This window comes from Trichosporon asahii (assembly GCF_000293215.1).
Source record: "Trichosporon asahii var. asahii CBS 2479 unplaced genomic scaffold scaffold00018, whole genome shotgun sequence".
Classification (NCBI taxonomy): domain Eukaryota; kingdom Fungi; phylum Basidiomycota; class Tremellomycetes; order Trichosporonales; family Trichosporonaceae; genus Trichosporon; species Trichosporon asahii.
In genome coordinates this window covers 1141255-1160282 of record NW_014040906.1, presented here as the reverse complement: position 1 = coordinate 1160282, position 19028 = coordinate 1141255, and the positions used below count along the sequence as shown (strand labels likewise).

The 19028-nt window shown below is 60.2% G+C and overlaps 8 protein-coding genes across 8 annotated transcripts; 5 read left to right on the top strand and 3 right to left on the bottom strand.

The window, feature by feature from the left end:
• Positions 1–48: 48 nt before the first annotated feature.
• A1Q1_00157 (long-chain-fatty-acid--CoA ligase) lies at positions 49–2010 on the bottom strand (the record flags this gene model as incomplete). Its single annotated transcript, XM_014326485.1, has 4 exons — positions 49–389; positions 435–706; positions 772–1903; positions 1962–2010. 4 exons carry the CDS (start codon positions 2008–2010, stop codon positions 49–51), a joined length of 1794 nt encoding a protein of 597 aa, XP_014181960.1.
• A 1909-nt stretch (positions 2011–3919) lies between these two features.
• On the top strand, positions 3920–5045 carry A1Q1_00156 (uncharacterized protein; the record flags this gene model as incomplete). Its single annotated transcript, XM_014326484.1, has 2 exons — positions 3920–4342; positions 4404–5045. 2 exons carry the CDS (start codon positions 3920–3922, stop codon positions 5043–5045), a joined length of 1065 nt encoding a protein of 354 aa, XP_014181959.1.
• Positions 5046–5275: 230 nt separating this feature from the next.
• A1Q1_00155 (uncharacterized protein) lies at positions 5276–5696 on the bottom strand (the record flags this gene model as incomplete). Its single annotated transcript, XM_014326483.1, has 2 exons — positions 5276–5556; positions 5618–5696. The coding sequence occupies 2 exons, from the start codon at positions 5694–5696 to the stop codon at positions 5276–5278; spliced, it is 360 nt and encodes a 119-aa protein (XP_014181958.1).
• A 1616-nt stretch (positions 5697–7312) lies between these two features.
• Positions 7313–8930, top strand: A1Q1_00154 (uncharacterized protein; the record flags this gene model as incomplete). The annotated part of the gene is made up of 3 exons (XM_014326482.1): positions 7313–7638; positions 7727–8707; positions 8843–8930. 3 exons carry the CDS (start codon positions 7313–7315, stop codon positions 8928–8930), a joined length of 1395 nt encoding a protein of 464 aa, XP_014181957.1.
• A 623-nt stretch (positions 8931–9553) lies between these two features.
• On the top strand, positions 9554–11395 carry A1Q1_00153 (uncharacterized protein; the record flags this gene model as incomplete). Its single annotated transcript, XM_014326481.1, has 2 exons — positions 9554–9844; positions 10160–11395. The coding sequence occupies 2 exons, from the start codon at positions 9554–9556 to the stop codon at positions 11393–11395; spliced, it is 1527 nt and encodes a 508-aa protein (XP_014181956.1).
• Positions 11396–11884: 489 nt separating this feature from the next.
• On the bottom strand, positions 11885–12892 carry A1Q1_00152 (phytanoyl-CoA dioxygenase family protein; the record flags this gene model as incomplete). Its single annotated transcript, XM_014326480.1, has 1 exon — positions 11885–12892. One exon carries the CDS (start codon positions 12890–12892, stop codon positions 11885–11887), a length of 1008 nt encoding a protein of 335 aa, XP_014181955.1.
• Positions 12893–13939: 1047 nt separating this feature from the next.
• Positions 13940–15776, top strand: A1Q1_00151 (uncharacterized protein; the record flags this gene model as incomplete). Its single annotated transcript, XM_014326479.1, has 3 exons — positions 13940–14145; positions 14364–15136; positions 15175–15776. The coding sequence occupies 3 exons, from the start codon at positions 13940–13942 to the stop codon at positions 15774–15776; spliced, it is 1581 nt and encodes a 526-aa protein (XP_014181954.1).
• A 1407-nt stretch (positions 15777–17183) lies between these two features.
• A1Q1_00150 (uncharacterized protein) lies at positions 17184–18824 on the top strand (the record flags this gene model as incomplete). The annotated part of the gene is made up of 3 exons (XM_014326478.1): positions 17184–17263; positions 17329–17771; positions 17827–18824. 3 exons carry the CDS (start codon positions 17184–17186, stop codon positions 18822–18824), a joined length of 1521 nt encoding a protein of 506 aa, XP_014181953.1.
• Between the last annotated feature and the right edge of the window lie 204 nt (positions 18825–19028).

The following is a 19028-nucleotide window of genomic DNA, read 5'->3' as shown; positions in this document are numbered from 1 at the left end:
CTAGCCTTGGCCTTGACGCCCCGCATGCGTCCTTGCTTCTCCCAAGCGTCAAGGACTACCTTCTTGACCTCGTTCTTGAGCACCTTGTTCGTCGCGCCGCGTGCTGGGGTCAGTCGGGCTCGCTCCGGTAAACTTACGCAGTTCGTCAAACACAACGCAAATGACTGGGCGGGCGGGGTATCGCAGTCTGGCATCCGCAAAATCGATAATTTCCTGGGGACTAACCACCTGACCAGGGGCGAGCTCAACAGCAATGCCGACGAGCTCGCCGAGCACGTCGTCCGGCACAGCAACCGCCGCGACACAGGCCATGCGCTCATCCTGGCTCACGACGTACTCAACCTCAGCGCTCGCGATGTTCTCGCCGCCACGGATGATCATGTCCTTCGCTGAACGTCAGCGAAGCAGGCGCCACTACAACTCACCCCTATCACGGATCCAGAGGTCGCCGTCCTCGTCAATGAAGCCCATGTCTCCCGTGTCCAGCCAGCCGTCCTCGTTGATAGTCTCAATGTTCGCCTTCGGGTTGTTGTAGTATCCCTTCATCATGTTGGAGCCACGAGCCTCGATGATGCCAAAGCCGCGGGTGGGGAGCACGGCCCTAGTCTCCGGGTCGACGATACGGATCTCATTGATCGGCATGGGCGGCCCGACGGCCTCGGGCTTGCTGACGTAGTCTGGCCCGCAGAAGCCGACGTGCATCGCACTGAGCTCTGTCATACCCCACGAGTGGGTCCTGGTTGTCAGCGTATTCTGGGCTGGTACACTCACGGCATAGCTCCCGGCCAGCGCTTGACGAGGTCTCCGGCCAGACGGGTCGGCGGCGGAGCGCCGCCGTACGAGAAGCGGTTGAACACCCAGTCCTTCGGCAGGTCGGGAGACTGCAGCACACTCTGCACGACGGCCGGTACGCCACCGAGGAACTGGACGTTGTTGGCCACAATAAGCTTAACGGCCTCCGGCACGCTCCAGCGGCGCATGAAGACGGACTTGATGCCCGAGGCGTACTGCGCGATGAAGCCGCCGCACAGCGCCGTAACGTGGAACAGGGGCGTAGCCATCAGATGACATGGCTGTTGGGGCGGGGGCGTGTTCATCAACTCCATGACCTCATCAAGAGTGCGTCCATTGCGCAAGAGCGCGCGTGCCATGATCAGAGGCGATGTCTGAAGCATGTGCAGCGCCGCCCGGTGCGAGAGCAGTACGCCCTTCGGCATGCTCGTCGTGCCCGATGTGAAGGCGATGAACGCGTCCGAGTCAGCCTCGAGTCCCTCGAGACTCGTGCCGGCATCGATGTCGCGCACGGTTTGCGCGGCGGCAGGTTTGAGGCTCGAGATTTCTTGCACGCCCGCCTGCGCCGCGGCGGGCAGGTGTTTGACGCTGCTCCAGCACCAGATGGGCCCAACGCCCTTGCTCTTGAGCTCATCTGCGAGCGGGCCAATCTCTCCCGCCATAGCTTCCTCAACGAGCACAAATTTGGGCCCCGTGAGAGCGAGGCAGTGCACCTGCGCCTCCGGCGTCAGAGTTGCGTTGAGGAGCACGCCATTGACGCCGAGCAGCTGCAGCGCAACGAAGGCGATGACCCAGTCGGCGGAGTTGTTCCCGCCCAGCGCGACCTTGTCTCCGACCTTGACTCCACGCTCGCGCAGAATGCCGGCAAGCGCCAAGGCGCGGTCGTAGACTTGCTGGAAGGTGAGCTCCTCTCGCGCGTAGAAGTCGGCCGGCAAGGGGATCGGCGAGGAGACCACGACCCGATCGGCGAACTTGCGCGTACCCTCCCGCAGAAGATGGCGGAACGTCTTCGGCAGCTGATTGTCAGCGGTTGATGTAGGGGGACTCACATTCTTGTACACTTTCTGCCGCCTACCTGCGAGCACCATCTCCTCAACTGGGAACATGCCGTCTGGCCCGCAGAGAAGTGCGTCGCCTGAAGTTAGCGCTGGAAGGCCGCGACCACGTACACTCGTCATTGGTCAAGGATGGCACCCACTTGGTGCTGGTCGTGTTCATTCTGTCGTATTGGCAGTCGTATCAGTCCACTCAGTGAAAGGAGATGCAGCCAACCGTCAATCATAAGGCAGCAGTGGGGTCGCGATCAAGGTTATCATCCGCCCACATCCGACAGGACGCCGCGGAGAAGACCGAGAAGTAGCCGGGGTGGGCACCTGGCTGACATCACCCTACAGTCTCTTGAACAGCGTTCTTTGCGAGGTCGTGAGCTCTTCTTGAGGCCGACTGTCTGCATCGCGAGCCAACGTGCGGCGCGGCATCGCCCGTTGCCCCACCGTGAGCGATCTCTTGATTCCCGATTGTGTATAGACGTACGGTCAACTCCGCACTCGGCATCGCGAAGATCATTTGTAGTTTTCACGGTCAAGCGACAATTCGGACCAGCGTATGGTGTGCACTATCGGCACCAAGCAGTAGTTAGGAGTTTGTCGGGGCGGGTGGCACAACAATCAGTTGGTGCATGACAGAGCTCAGGGGACTGGATGGGGGCGACCTTGAGCGCAGCCTGTGACCCCCAACAAGACCTGAGACGGAGGCTTGATCGCCGTGTCGCAGCAGATCTCGTTGCGATAACACGCTCGGCATTTCGGCATCACCCATCTGATGCACCGCCTTCGACAACGATGATGACTATCGTGGAATCTGAAACTAACGTTCAGTTGTGAACTCTCCGCAGTACGATGTTGCGCGCACCACCCGCGCTGGCTCCAGACCTCATAATGTGGGGTTTCGAGTCATGAAAGCGATGAATCGCGACTGCAAACTGCGATCGACCGAGCCCCGCAGTATGCGGCGCAAAGTATCCCCCTGCCCTCCTGTTCCTGCTTCGGCGCTCTGAGAAAGATTTGGGGATTGCTGTTGTCACCATAAGCGAGCATTCTGACGCTGACATGTAGTTGGGTCGTTCTGGACTCGAGATCCAGTGCTCTCCTCAAACGCTAACCGACGGTCTCCGGATCCGCGACGCTTACACGGTGTGCGTTCGCCGTTTACGCCGCCGGTCGGCGCACAAGCCTCGCTACTGCAGTACGGTGGCTATCGGACACTGTCTGGCCCCTCCTTGACTGCGGTTTGACGTCGAACGTTCGTTGCTGTACACTGAGCAGCATGATGTGGGTAACACCAGGATCGTCGCGGTGAACCAAACAAATACTCGCCGTTCTCCAGGCGAGTGTCGTATATCCGCAGCCTGCTCTGCAGGTGCAGCGATAGGATATGAGCGGCGACCCAGGGCCCAACCCCGGCCAAAAGGGTCGGGCAGACGTCATCGCCGTCCTGAGTCCGCCCTCTTCTCTCTACCTGGCATCCAAAATTTCGTGCTGAGTGAGCATTCCTGCAAACCTGACCGTGCATGCAGCATGCAGCTTGAAGCCCAATACCCCGAAAAGCGAATCAGAGCCTCAGCGCGGCCGGCCTCGGCTTGAGATCAAGGGCGCGCAGGGCCGCCGGAGCCGGAGGTGCTCCACAGTTCCTGTACAGCAGCGGAGAACGTTCAGCGTGCCTCCATGGCCCTCGGCCAGCCTGGCACCTGTGGGCGTCTGCAGGCAGTCGGGCATGTCGCGAGTCAGAAAATGTTGTCTCGACAACAACACTCACTTCCACATTGATTGAGACGCCAAGACTTCGATAGTTGGTCCGCTCGACTGTTATAAACCTCCACGACCGCCACTCGATAACGACACCACCCCTCCCCGCTGATAACCGTAACGGCACCACAGGCTTATCGTGGTTAAAGTTTTCGGAGACTCTGTGCCTGCCCTCCGTCACCAACGACCAGAGCGACGCCGATACTCGCTCCGAGACAAGGCTTAGACAGCTCGGCGCTTATCACTGGCAGTCCGTCGCTCACCTCTTCCAACCCTCACTCCTTCTTTTGTCACCACCACCACTCTAGGAACGACCCTACGTCATGGGCAGACTTCTTCGCCTCTCAGCCGCGGCACTGCTGTTCGCCGCCAGCGTCTATGCGCAGGCTCCGACACTGACGACGGTGACCTTCAACGGCCAAACGGAGACGCTCACGCCCGGTGCGCTCGAGTCCTGGAAGGAAGCGCACAAGGGCAAGACGTCCGAGTCGCCGTACGGGTACACGCCCTCGCTCTCGTCGACAGTTGCGTATACGGTAGTGTTCTCGCTTCTCACGATTGTGCACCTCGTCCTGGCCATCAAGTTCAAGTATGCCTCGGCAATCGGAACGATGGTCGTCGGCGGTATTCTTGAGATTATCGGCTGGGCCGGCCGCCTCTGGTCGAACAAGAACATCCTCCTTTGGGACCCGTTCATTATGCAGACGTGCTGCCTTATCATCGGCCCCGTCTTCTTCTCTGCCTGGGTGAGTAAACTGCGGAGGGAGATTGGAGAAGGAACGTGTAGACAATCGCTGACTCTCGCAGGACTACACCCTCCTCGGCTTCTGTATCCGCTACCTCGGGTCCGAGTACTCGCTGATCCCGCCAAACGCGTACATCATCATCTTCGTCGCGGCGGACATCATCTCTCTGATCCTGCAGGCCGTCGGAGGCGGTGGTGCGGCCGTAGCAGCCCAGGACTACAAGGACACGACGGAGAGCACCCACATCATGCTGGCGGGTATCCTGTTCCAGCTCGCGACGACCACGATCTTCGTCGTCCTCGCCATCGACTTCATCGTCCGCGTCATGTTCCACAAGCCGTACCCTGCCAAACTGCACAACTTCATGTCGTGCAAGTGTCTCCGTCGCAGGAAGAACAAGACCCCCGAGGACGCCCTCCCGACCAGCGAGGGAAGCAGTGTCACCAAGCCCGAGGGCCCGAGGGATAAGCGCGACGTCCGCAAGGCGCAGATCCTCCTCGCTGGCGTTGCTTGGGCCACCCTCATGATCTACATTCGTGGTATCTACCGTTCCGTCGAGCTCGCCCAGGGTTGGAGCGGGTACGTCATCACGCACGAGGTGTACTTCATCTGGCTCGACGGCTTCATCATGGTCCTCTGTATGGCTGGACTAGCTGTGACGCACCCCGGCTTCCTCCTCCCGAACGATGGCAAGTGGAAGTAAACCTTTCGCTGGCGTCAGTGGCGTCAGTAGGTGTCAGTAGAGTAGACGAACGCCTTTCTTCTCCCCATAGATTAGACTTTCTTTCTCCAACCGTTCCGCGGCCTTCTTCCTTAGATGTGTATCAATTAGAAATCAGGACAACAGTATAATCTGATGCAGAACTCCAACTACCTATCAGCACGCGGAGACATGGTGGTACAGTCTAAGGCTCGGGGTATATGCCTGTTCGCTCAGGCAGCCTTGACCTGGCTGCGGAACGGGGAGAGGACAAAGTCCTCGAAGTCAATGATGCGCTGGAGGTTCGTGACGACGAGGAAGAGGCGCGCAAAGATGCCCTCGGGCTTCTTGGCAATGGACTCGAAGATGTGCACGGTCGAGTAGAACGTCACCAGGGCCGGGACCCAGCCGTACGCGCCACCCTTGGTGTAGCCCAGGTAGGCCGAGAGGATAATGCCGAGGAGGATGCTCCGGCGCCAGTACGTGTACTTGTCTGTTTCTGTTAGTACTTGCTCTGCGCAAAGGGCGCCCGCTCAGTGCCCCGGAGAGCGCGCTCGGGCATGAGCTGTACTCACTGGCCGCGAAGTGACCCTTGGGCTGCTCCTTCTGGGGGGAGACCCTGGTGGACTTCTGCGTGGAGGGGGCGAGGGCCATTTTGGTCGAGGTCGTCGGAGTCGCGGCTGAAAGGAGTGAAGAGCGGAGTGTAGGAGACAGGAGACAAGAAGAAGAGGAGGAGGAGGTTGGGACCGGGAAGATGCAACGCCGGAGACGTTATATAGCACGGCGTCGTAAAGCGTGCAGACCGGGTAGCGTACCCGGTGAAGAGCGCTGCTAGTCTGCTTGGTGGTGGTGAAGAAGGGTTAGTTTAGCGCGGTTGCTGGCGTGCTGGTGTCGAGGATGTCGACTGCCGGGCCGGACAGGCTGCCTGGGTGGAGTGCGGTTTCGAAATGGTGGTATGCTGACGCGCGCTGCTGAGGTGCGCCATGTGCACGGTGGTGGGACGGGCGGTGGGAGCCGAGTGTTAGCGTGAGCAGACGGTCTAACGCGGTCTATTGTGGCCCTAGCGCCGATTGGGAAGGTGATGGTGCCCGAGTTGGCCGAGTTGCCACCGCATCAGCAGACCCAGCTCTGCATGGCATCCTCTGTCTAGTCGTTTCACGGCCCTAGTGCCTAGTGGACAGCGGCAGACCCCGCGCATGCCCCACGCTCGAATGCGCTACAGTTGGCTGCGTCCCACCCCGGCGAACGACGTGGGGAACAGGAGCCGATGCCGTGGAGAGGTTATCTCGTGCTTAGTGCCGGTCGATCCAGAAACTTTGCTCGGCTGCAGGCTACATGGGATGCAGGCCAGTGGCGGAGTGCAGCCGAACGGATCTGAACGTTCGGCGCGGGCCGCTTGAGCCTCTTCGGGGACTAGTAGAGGTTAAAGTGCGCTTCCAGCGGTCGGACTTCGGCGACGGACGCGTCAGGCAAGAACATGGCACCCAACGCCTTAGTGATGCATGTATGTACCTCTTGGAGTCACTCCCTTTGTTAAACAGCATCAACAACAATCGCAGCATCTATCGCAACGTCAAGCACACACGAAAGAGGGCGTTGCGAACATGGTGCCCCGAACTGGGGATCGGCGGCGTTACCCGACGTACCCGACGTTGATCCGAGATAAGATCAATGTGGGCAGATCACTCTCGGTGCCTGCAAATCACAGCGATCAGCGCCGTGTGTGCAGTGTGCATGTGTCTCGGGGCTGGCAGACGGCGCTGACAGAGCTCAGGTAATACAGTATGCATTGAGGCCCTGCCCAGATTGTTGGCGGGGTTTCTTTAGTAGGGAGAAAGCTTCTCATCAACGGGCCGTGAGCACTGCACGGTATCCCCAGGCAAATCGACTTCGCTCGAGCACCGGCCACATCTCTGCACGTCCGTCCCGAAGCACAGACTGTGAGAATGGTTCTTTCACCCTCCACTGCACCGACTATCGGGTAGAACAGAGAAGCCGCCCGGCGGTGCAGTGCAGTCTGGCGCGACGAGTGTGCGTCGCCATGAAACACGTACATCCCTCCTCGACTAACACTCATCTACACACCTGACATGTTGCTACTCGCCCTGTGCTTACCAGCACTATCTCTTGCCTATATACACTCCTTCAAACCACGAGATGAGTCACCAACGAATGACTGGCCATCACTCGAGTTCAACATCTCGCTTTCGATCGCCTCGCTACCTCAGACGGGCTGGGCGGCAACGTACGGCACCGCAAATCAGACTGCCATGAACTACGCTTCCAACGGAACGAAGGTGAATGGCACCTATGGAGAGGACTTGGCGCTTCTCGCCGTCAATCAGACCGCCAGTCTGAACATCACCACCATTGTGGGGCCGGTGTATGTGTACGGAGGGCTTCACAACAGCAGCGGGGCGCTCAGAGATCTCTACTTCACCCGTAACAGTACCGACGTCCCAAACCGCGCATCATCCTCGAGCGGACTCATAGGCTTGGCCGAAGGTCACTGGAAAGAGACCCCGCTCACAGTCCACGCGGGCCTGTCAACCGTCATCCAGAGGATAGAAGTGACGACGCGGATGGCGACGGTTGCGTAAGTTTGCGAATGCATCCCTGCTGACCTTCAGTAAGAGCCTGACGGCTGTGAACATAACAACTTGGCGGCTGCTCGACGGAGACAGTCTGCGGACCCCTTTCACATATGCCCCCGGCAACCATGACGATTGGCTCCCGACGAGCGCGTATGCGAGTGACATCCATCATCCGGCCCTATCACGCCTTGTCGCGCCAGCCGGAGCGGACGGCATAGTCATCCCGCGAGGTGCGCAGATCACGTTCCGCGCTCCCGCGAACAGCTCCTGGATCAGCTTGAATGTGACTCGCGGACCCAGTTTTGGCATCCTGGACATCCGGCTGAGTCCTTCAATCCCCGGACCCGCGCGTCTAGACCTCAGCGGAGACCGTTATCAAGCCGAACGAGTGTGGTTCGCGACTCTGGACCCGTCAATCGAGTACTCGGCGAGAGTGTTCGCTTCCGGAGGCCCGGTGGCTTTGCACAGCATCACGTTCTACGACTCGGGGTTCCGCCTCCTCGTCCCCGAGCCCAAAGTGGAGGAGAACAGCGGACCCAATGTCGGCGCTATCGTTGGCGGCGTGCTTGGCGGCAGCGTGGCTCTCGCGGCCCTCTGTGCAGTTGTCGGGCTCCTCGGCCGGCAGGCGCAGCGCCGCCGCGTCCAGCGCGAGATCGAGGAGGATCGCGGCCCACACTGGCTCGTAGATGGGCCACTCGTGACACCCTACCCCATGCCGCTGCCCGAAGCACAACCGCATGCTCCCGCCGGCGCACTCCAGACCGCCAAAGACCGCTTCATCGTTGCTGCCCTCACCGTGTGGTCGAATCTGAGGGATACAGCTACCAGAAGGGACTCGGCGCCTGTTCCCGTCCCTGTGCCCGTGCAGGAGCAGGCGACGGTGGACATGGAGGAACACCAGGGGGTGTCGAAGCCGGAGCCGACCGTGAAGCGGCCCAGCTGGCCACGACCTTGGAGAATCGCAGATGAGCCAGAGCAAATTCCGTTGATGGAGATGCCGCAGCCGAATCCCGTTGCACCGACGCCAATCGACGAGGGATGGCAGGACGTTCCTTGGCGGCGTGACAGCAAGTAAGCCTGCCTCCACTATCGGTAGACGGCATGTTGTACGACGGCGCCGATTGATCCATAGACCTGTAGTCAGTCCATGCACCCGTTGTGTATGAGAGGAAGCTGTGGTCAGTGTCGGCTTAGCCGGAACTTTAGTCCATCCCACATCTGCCCCACGCACACCGACTCCGAAGCGTTGGGGCTCACCGACGCCGCCGTCTCCGTCAAGTGGGGTATCCCTTGAAGGGATATGAGATGCGGAGCTCGCTATTGGATGTCCTGGAGAGCCAGCGGCGATGTAAGGCCGACATCTCGGGGTTGCCCGTTTGTTTGTATGTTCGTTGTCGACAATTCGGCAGTGCTACTAAACGAGGGGAGCATGCGGAGCAGTGCCTGTAGTCATGGAAAGGAGGTCGCGTGATGTCAAGTCAGGCGACCGAGGGCCCGTAACTGGAACGATTCCGACTCCTTCGTTTTTGCGGGGCCGCGAGTCCAGGGCTAGATCCTCATTCACGGCTATAAGCTGGGGACCATCATCGCTCGGCGACGTTCCCTCACAAACAAGCGAGTGTGCACGTAGACGAGCTTCGGATCAGCGGTGCCGTCAGCAGCTTCGAGGCACAGGGGGGGCAAGCGGGCATCGGGTTCGGAAAAGGCCAAAAATACTTTCCAGGACTCCAGCAAAGAGGGTTTCCGGGAGAGCCGGCGTGTAATCTCTGGATATGACCGACTCGTATCGGAACCCAGGCACGCGGCCCTGTCCGCCCCTTCGACTTCTCCCTTCCCCTTTCCCCACTCAGCACAGCTGAGCGCAGGGCTTGTCACCGCTCTTGATATCGCTCTCTTTCTCTGCGCCACCGATCTGCCATGTCGTCTTCCGTCGTCCTCGCCGGCGGGCAGGTCCACGTCCATCTCGCGTGCAGCGAGTGCTCCTCGACAGCCTGGTCGCATCAACAGATCGCGACCCTGGCCGAGCAGATCGCGCAGCGCGTCGCATCCCTCCCCGGCAGGTCTGCGACTCCCATACAGCTCAAGCCGGAAGTCCCGGGCCCGTCAATGAGGGAAACACCGACGCCATCACTTGGGAAAAACGGTCCGAGAACGAGAACAGGCTGCTTCACGTGTCGTGGCAAGCGTGTCAAGTGCGACGAGGCAAAGGTACGTCCAGCTCTTAGTCAGCGCTGACGGCAGCCGATATGCACGCGCTGCAAGCGCAACCCCGAGAGACAATGCGTCTACCCGAAAGCGACAGCGAGCCCGGCGCCGCGGAGCAAACCTACAGGGCCACCGCCATCGCTCTCCTCATCGAAGATCGCCCAACGGCGATCACAGGGCTCACGCGCTCTTAGCGCGCGGCCACCGCCGCCAATGCCGTTACAGGGCCAAGATCTCATCGCTCTGTTCTTGGATGGAATATCCTTCCTTGCCGAGCCGGGACTAGTGAGTCACCACCTCCATCAGTGCTGACGACAGCTCAATGTCCGACCAACGAAACCCGGTGCCCGCGCGCGCCCCGATCGTGTCCTCGCCAAGCTCTGGGAGGCGCAGATGTTCGTCTCCGCTTCGGGAGAGTTCAACCCCGCCGCTGCCGGTCGGCAGGCGACTGGGCACGCGGCGCTCGCGAATGCGCTTGTCAGCGCGACCCGGAGCCTCGGTGCCGTCAAGCGCGCGTTTTCGCAGATGAAGCCAACGGCCGTGCATGCCGAGATGTTCGCGGCCTCGCGGCAACTGGCCTCCGACGCCGCCTCGGTCATCGTCGGTGCGATTCGAGGGACGGCCCTCAATGACCCCGAAACGATGTGCATCCTCTTTGAACTGTTCCTGATGCGTGATGTGAGTGATGCGCTTTGCATAGAAACTGACGCACAGTGCGCCAGCGGCGATCCGGAATGGAACAAGACGCACCAGCTGCTTCGTGAATACCTCATTCACACCGGCGGACCTCAGCGGCTACTGGAGAACGACCGCGCGGCTCTGCTCGGCAACAGCATCTTGGAGGACCACTTGGTATATCTGACGGTTTACGACACCTTTGCGGCACTGACAACGAATGTCGAACCGCTCATGCTCGCGCCAGGTCACACGCGGTGGATCGAGGATGTGACGTGCGCTCAGCAGGTGGTGCATGCCGACTTCGGCTTCAGTCTCAAGATTCTGTCCACCGTGGCTCAGCTCGCAACACTACTCGCACACAAGCCGTACGGTACACCGGGAAGCATCGCGAGCGACGCGGAGAGCGACGGCGCCTACGTCCGCGCATGTCGCGCCCTCAACGAGGAGCTGGAGACGGACACGCTCGCCACGATATACAGCACGACAGCACCGACGCGTGTTCAGTTCGGCGACCTGCTTATTCGACACGCCCTCATTTGTCACCTGCGCCGCATTGCGCTCGGGCGATCGCGTGACGACGAGCGCATCCAAGCCTCTGCGGCTGCCATTGTCGAACTCCTCGTTGAAGTGTCGGTCCGCACCGGCTCCATGATCAACCTCAACTACCCCATCATTGTCGCCGCAGGCCTCATTCCGCCCGAAGAGCGCGAGCGCATGCAGACTATCATCGACTTTGTCCGACTTACGAGCTGCCTCCAGGAGGTGTACCGTTTGGAAGAAGTGAGGTCGATTTGGTTTACCCGGAATCTTGCTGACGAAGCCAGATTGTGCACGACTGCTGGCGGCGGATGGAGAATGGCGAGGACGTCCGCATGACGGACACCTGGAACGCGAACTCGCATATGCTAATTCTGTAGTGCATCTTGTTGTAACATCACTCGCTCATCACTGGGTCAACGGCTCGACACACACTGAGGCGCCACTGGCGGGGTGTCGTGTTGCTGACGCCCGGCACTGATCATTCACCGGAGGCACTCAGTCTGGCCAGATACGCTCCGGATCGGAAGTGCCGACCGCTCGAGCGCTGATCGGTGGGCACGCGGTGGCGTCGGCGACCAATGCGGCGGGAAGCATCATGGAGCAGAGGCGCTCCGAGCGAACAAAGGCGCTCCGTGTCGAGCCCTGGGTGAATGGATGGGGAGTTGGCCGGTAAGCCGGAGCGCCTCCATCACTCAACGCCTCAAACGATTGTGCGCCTCACCAATCACCGAGTAATCATTGCAACATAGGGAGACTTGGGAACCAATGCAGAAGGGGAACATGCTACAACTGAAGGGAATCTGGATTAACTGCTATTGACAATCTCTAGCACGAGATGACGGAGGGGAGGTAGGGCTTGCGCTCGTCGGACTGGTCCTTGTCGTAGAACAGGTCGTCGAGCTGGGGCACCTTGCTTCGGGGGTGGCCGAGGGTGAGGAGGGGGTGCTCCCAGTTGACGTAGCCGAGGTAAGGGAGTGAGACCTCCCATCCGGCGAGACGCTGGGCAGCGACGGGAAGGCGCATGACCTCCTCCTTGGTGAGCTGGAGGTACTGGTTCTCCTCCTGCTTGAGGTAACCGCAGGACCAGCCGCAGAGCGCGAGCGTGCGGATCGAGTTGGGGGCACCGACCTCGAGCTTGTTCGCACCACCGGCGTGGTAGACCGAGCAGAGGATGACGACACAGTCTCCGGGGTCGGCGCGGACGCTAATGGCGTCCTCGTAGGTGGGAGGAGGGAGGTCATCGCTGCGGATGTGCGAGCCGGGGACGATGAGGGTGCCTCCGTTCTCGGGGGTGACGGGCGTGAGAGCGGCGAGGGCGAGGATCGACTTCTCCTGCTTGGGGTCCCAGACGTCCGAGCCGCGGATGGGGTCGTGGTAGATGGCGTCGTCGCGGTGGAGGTCCTGAGCCTTGCCTCCGGGGTTGACCTCAAGGACACCCGTGACGTTGAGCTGGGGGCGGCAGGTCGACCAGTAGCGCTCCGGGTTCGACATGGTAGTCTTGGTGCGGCGGGTAAGGGCGTGGTCCGCGATGCCGTTCAGGACAGGGTTGAGCGCCATGCTGTGCACGTACGCGTCCGACTTGCCGAGAAGGCCGGGGACCTTCTTGGAAGTAGGAGGGAAGAAGGACCCGTCCCACTGCTCGCGGTTGCCCGAAGGGCCCAAAGCGTCAAGGTGAGGCTGGAAGTCGGAAAGCATCTGGTCGACCTCCTCCTTGCTCAGAAGACCCTTGAGGACGATGGCGCCCATCTTGCCGATAAGAGCGTTGATCTCCTCCTGCGGCGCCTTGGCGTCGATGCAGATGTCCTCAAGAGTGTAGGGGTGGCAGCGCGTCATTGTTGCTGAATTGGATTGAGTCGATGAGATGGAAGAGGCTTGGAGAGGCGAGCTTGGAGAGCTAGTTGCGTGATGAGGATCTCAGAGCTCAGAGTCAGCTGATTATATATACAACCTCGTCAATGATGAAGTCTGTGAACTTGGCATGTTATTGCCCGCCGAGCCGCCGAGCGGCGCAGTTGCAGCATGCCATCCCGCCGATGTGCTCGGCGCCGCGACTACCGCGAGAAGCAGAGCGGTGTGGGGAATGTGGGGTGATAAGCGCCGGGCACCGATACCGTGCAGCCGATTGAGACGAGACGGATAAGTGGCAGTAACGAGATTGACGAGCAGAGACGAGAGAAGGTGGCGTCTGACGGTTGACGAGGCCATCGTCAATTTCGTCAGTTTCGTCTTCGTTTCGTCAATGGTCGTCTGACTTGACGAACGTCTCCTGCTGCCTGTCTCGCCTAAAAGCGCCGATATCCCAAGTTCCTGGTATGCTATTCTTATCCAGCCATGTCGGTTTGTTATCCGCTATCCCGGAGCAGGTGACTGAAGGCGACGGCCGCTGGTGGGACTCCACGCCCCCACAGCCGCAATCAGGCGGGTCGTCGTGGGGAAAATAGTGGGCAAGGTACCGGTCAAGGAACACCGCCTGATTGTTACCCCTTGCAACCGCCTCCTCATTCCCTTATCAGGAATGAGTAGCGAGATCTCAGGTTCCAGTCCGGAGAAGCGGCACGGGCACTGCAGGCATCGGCTCAAGCATCGGGCTGGAGCTGCTCAAGTGACACACCTCCACACGGACCCGGGACCTTGGGATGTAAAGTGGGAGCCACAAGCCCCCCTTTCGCTGGAGCCCCCTGACCATCTAGCGATATGCCATTGGAGCTGCAATCCCAGAAGCGATTGCACGGATAGCCCGGATAACGGAAGGCCCCCAAGAGATGATTGCGCAGGCTGAGACATTGGGCGCATCACTCATCTGCTCGCCGTCAGAACGATGTATAACACCCAAGCGAGAACATTGGTCCACAGGTCCATCTCCCGTCCACTCCCATCACCATGACTGTCTACGCTACTGAGTCCATGAGCAAGGAGGACATCGCCCCTACTCCAACTCCGTCGGCGATCAAGGAGGAGGGTAATGTCACAGTTGTCCTCGCCAATGACGAGCTGGAAGGCGACGAGGGGCTCCACGAGCTTGGTTACTCGCAACAGCTTCATCGTACGCGTGGATTCAAGGAGACGCTGTTCATGAGTTTGACTTGGTGGGTACTCTTCGCTAAGCGGCGAAGGAAGAGACGATCTTGCACATGCCCCGTGCAGCTTGGCCACTAGAGCTCGGGCCACTGTTCGCCTGATGATCGCCTCCGGTGGAGGATCGTCGATGAGTGGCACATCGATGGATTACGACTTCCTTTCATCGGGCAACCCTTCCTTCGCCGACGCTCTAGCCTTCACCATGCACAGAGATGCTAACGCACAGTATGGCCGTCAACTATGGAGCTGGTACAGCCTTGGCTACCTCCATTATCGGTGGAGGACCACTGACGATGATCTGGGGCGCTCTCATTGTTACTTGTCTTCAGTGGACCGTAGCCTTCTCACTCGGCGAGCTGGCTTCTCGCTGGCCTACTGCTGCTGGTGCCTACTACTGGACGTATCAGCTTGCGCCGAAGCGATTCCGCAAGCTTCTGTCGTACATCAACGGATGGCTCCTCCTCACTGCTGTACTCCTCACGACCACCTCGGTCGCCTTCGGCATGTCTCAGCACATTGTAGCTACCGCCAACATCGTCCATCCTGAGTGGTCCCCACCACAGTGGGTGTACGTACTCATCGCGTACGCCCTTCTCCTCGCGGCTTCGGTCCCCCTCCTCATTGGTCCCAAGTGCCTACTTCTCCTCGAGCTTGCCAACACGTACATCTCCTGGATCTACTCGCTCGCGCACCTTATCGTCCTTCCCGTCCGCGCTAAGGCCGGTCGCAACAGCGCAAAGTACGCCTTCACGCACTACGACCCCCAGTACTCCGGCTGGGGCTCTGGCTGGACCTTCTTCATTGGTTTCCTGCCCGCTGCCTACTCGAACGCCGCGCCCGGCTTCGTCCTCGCCATGACTGAGGAAGTCCACAACCCGGCCGTCACGGTGCCTCGTGCGGTGTCGTACACTATGCTGCCGGCCTCACTCCTGATCTCGTGGGCGTTCCTAATCCCGCTCACGTTCACGATGCCCTCGTCCGAGGTCCTCCTTGAAGCACGTGAGTCTCACGCGCCCGTGATGTAAGCTAACGAGCAGCGAACGGGATCATGCTGCCCTGGGCGTACAAGCTTATCATCGGTAACGACATTGGCGCGATCTGCATGATGTGTGGCCTGTTCTACATCGGTTTCAACTGTCTCGTCGGTATCAATGCGACCGCCTCGCGCCAGCTCTTCTCCTTCTCGCGCGACCATGCCGTTCCCGGATCTCGCATCTGGTCCAAGGTGACCAAGGGCGGCAACGTGCCGCAGGCGATCTGCCTCTGTCTCGTCATCCAGGCCCTGCTCTGCCTCATCGACCTGGGCAGCTCAACTGCCTTCAACTCCTTCGTCTCGACTGCTGTCAATGCTTTCATGGCCGCCTACGCTCTGCCCATCCTCCTCTCGCTGCTTAACAAGCGCAAGCAGGTCATGCAGGCGCCGTTCTCCCGCAAAACCGTCGGTCTCATCTGCAACCTCATCGTCATGGTTTGGGCACCCTTCGCGCTCGTCGTCTTCTCCATGCCCGTCGCCATCCCGGTGCTCCCCGAGACGATGAACTACTCTTCTGTCGTACTTGCAGGCTTCATCACGATCGCGTCCGTGTGGTACCTGATCTACGCGAGGAGGGTATACGAGGGTCCCCCCGAGAGCATGTAGTTTGTAGAGTTCATAGACACTCCCTTCCATGGGGCTGTCACTACCCTCACCCTTTGGTGACTGGCGCGGTGACATCGCTCCCCCACATCCCCTCCATCTTCAGATAGGTCTGGCAATCAGGTAATCAGGTAATCATTGTATATGCAATCTAAGGTTCAGGAACTAGTGCAGGATATTGCCAAGAGGCGTTAGCCACCGTCCTGATACTCAGACAAAGCTGAGCCGCGGTGTATGAATGTCGTGGGGGAGGGACACTCGGTGACTGCCTTGTCGGTCTCGTCTGCCTCATCTCTCCGCGTCAGCGATTGTGGCGCAACCGCGGCAGCTCCGATCCGTGCGAACATTATCTCCCCAACACAGGCGATAAGGGCGGGCAGCAGGGCAAGCCGCGTGGCTGGCGCCGGCACGCCAGCGGCGGGAGAGGAGCCCCGTGTCCGGCAGCGTTTGGTACATCCGGCTTCCGTGTTCGTCACCGGCTCCAGCGGTCTCCGCCTACGGACACCGCGCCTCGGCGTGCACTCTGCGATGCACGTTGTTGCACGTTGTCGATGCTTGGCAGAGGTCACATGACGGCTCGTGCCTCTGTGCGGCGACTTCTCCATGTGCACCCTCATGCCGAGACTCTGCAATCGATGCCGTTCACGGGGGCTCACAACTGCTCACGGGACACGTCTCGTGAGAGCTCAAACAAGCAGTTGACCGTAAAGGCACACTTGACCCGTCCGATCCGGAGTTGATCCATTGATCCGTTCTCCCAGGGGATGTGCCGGTTCTCATACGCCATGAGGCGCTCTCAGGTTGCTTTTCTGGCGTTTCACGAAACGCTCGCAGACGCTGTTGACGAGGTCGTAGACGGAGGCTGCCCCCAGATTGAGCCCCGCACGGTGGGAAGACTGTTTACCCGGGGGTTCCGGCATATCGGGTCACATGCGAGGCATGCACGAGCCCCAACAGAGATGCAGCCATAGACGGTAGTGGAGACGAGTTTGACGATCTGCCTGATTACTGGCGAGATACGCGATCCCTGGCCAGATACGCGGTCAGGTGGGCACCGGGGTGCCTGTTGGCCGACCTCACGGGCACCCTTGTCCCATCTGCTCGTGCACCTGGATAACTTGCCATGGATAGCTCGATGCCAGGGCTGCGCACACGTTGGTATGTCCCGAGATAACCGCCAAGCCCCGAGCGCGGCGAGCGCGGGTCCCCAACCAACCCAATCTGCTATTCTCCCAGAGTTCTCCCATTCACCCACACGCAGCCCCCCCCCCCTCTATCATGCGGCGTCCTAGGCGTCCAACCATGCTTCTCACCGCACCGAGGGCACGATTAAGGCTCTTCGCACCCAAAGTCAGCCCCGATACTTAAGTCAGCAAGGCATCTTGGTGACTCCCCATATCCACATCCACCATGACCGTTGCCCAGAAGACCTCTACCAAGCTCGACGTTCCCGGCCACGGTGCCGTCGAGGTCCCGACCGGACTCTTCATGTGAGTTGAGCTCGGGCGAGCTTCTCTGCTCGCTGAGAGGGCGAAGACGCTGTGCTGACATTCAGTAACAACGAGTGGGTCCCGGCCAAGGACAACGCGACCTTTGAAGTCGTCAACCCCGCCACTGGCAAGAAGCTTGTCGACATCTCGCACGCTTCTGACGAGGACGTCGACAACGCCGTCAAGGCCGCCCGCGATGCCTTCGAGAACACCTGGGGCACGAACGTTGACGCCGGCGAGCGCATCGCCCTGATCAACAAGCTCGCCGACCTCCTCGAGCGCGACACCAAGATCGTCGCCGCCCTCGAGTCCCTCGACTCCGGCAAGGGTGTCCGCATGGCTGCCACCTCTGACGTCCCCGAGTCCATTGGCTGCCTCCGCTACTACGCTGGTCTTGCCGACAAGGTCGCTGGCCAGACCATCAACCACTTCGGCCCCGACAGGTTCGCCTACACCCTCCAGCAGCCCATTGGTGTTTGTGGCCAGATCATCCCCTGGAACTACCCTCGTGAGTACACCGAGTTGCCTAAGAGGCTTGGCATGAACGAACGCTGACAATGCAGTTATGATGCTCGCCTGGAAGATCGCCCCCGCTCTTGCCGCCGGCTGCACCATCGTCATGAAGCCCTCTGAGCTCACCCCCCTCACCGCCCTTTACATCTGCAACCTCGCCAAGGAGGCTGGCTTCCCTCCCGGAGTCCTCAACATGGTCCCTGGTCTCGGCAAGACGACCGGAAACGCCATCTCGCACCACATGGACATTGACAAGATCGCCTTCACCGGCTCCGTCCCTACTGGCCGCGCCATCTCGGTCGCCGCCGCCGAGTCCAACCTCAAGAAGGTCACCCTTGAGCTTGGTGGCAAGTCGCCCGCGCTCATCTTCGAGGGCTCGGACCTCCAGCAGGCCGCCAACTGGATCTCGCTCGGCATCTACTTCAACTCTGGCCAGGACTGCTGCGCCTCGTCTCGTGTCTATGTCCAGGACTCTGTCCACGACGAGTTCGTCAAGCTCCTCGCTGCCAACGCCAAGGCCGCCGCCATTGGCAAGCCTGAGGACGACGCCACCTCCTTCGGCCCGCTCATCTCTGAGGGCCAGCGCGACAAGGTCCTCAAGTACGTCGACTCGGCCAAGCAGGAGGGCGCCAACATCACCACCGGCGGCAAGACCTGGGGCAACGAGGGCTACTTTGTCGAGCCCACTGTCATCACCGACATTGGCCAGGACATGAAGTGTGTCCGTGAGGAGATCTTCGGCCCCGTGGTTGTCGTCGGCAAGTTCTCCGACGAGAAGGAGGCCATCAAGCTCGCCAACGACACCACCTACGGTCTCGCCGGCGCCGTCTTCTCCAAGGACGCCAGCCAGGTCCAGCGCGTCGCCCAGGCCATCAAGGCCGGCACCATCTGGATCAACAACTACGGCATCCTCTCCTCCCGCGTCCCCTTCGGCGGATTCAAGCAGAGCGGCATCGGCCGTGAGCTCGGCACTGCGGGCATCGACGCGTACATGCAGACTAAGAGCATCATGCAGAATCTGGGTGAGCAGCTCGAGTGGCCTCTTTAAGAGGTTGCGAGAGAAGAGAGCGTCGTGGATGGAAGTGGCGGACGGCAGAGTATCGAGTAGGCGAAGACGGAGGACGAACAGAGTTGTAAAGTATAATCACTCGACTGGCCAGCGCGCCAGTAACCATCTGTCTTTGGGTTTACGAAGCAATGCATGAGATTCAGCAGTATATTCAACACCTATGCAGACTCACACGACACGACA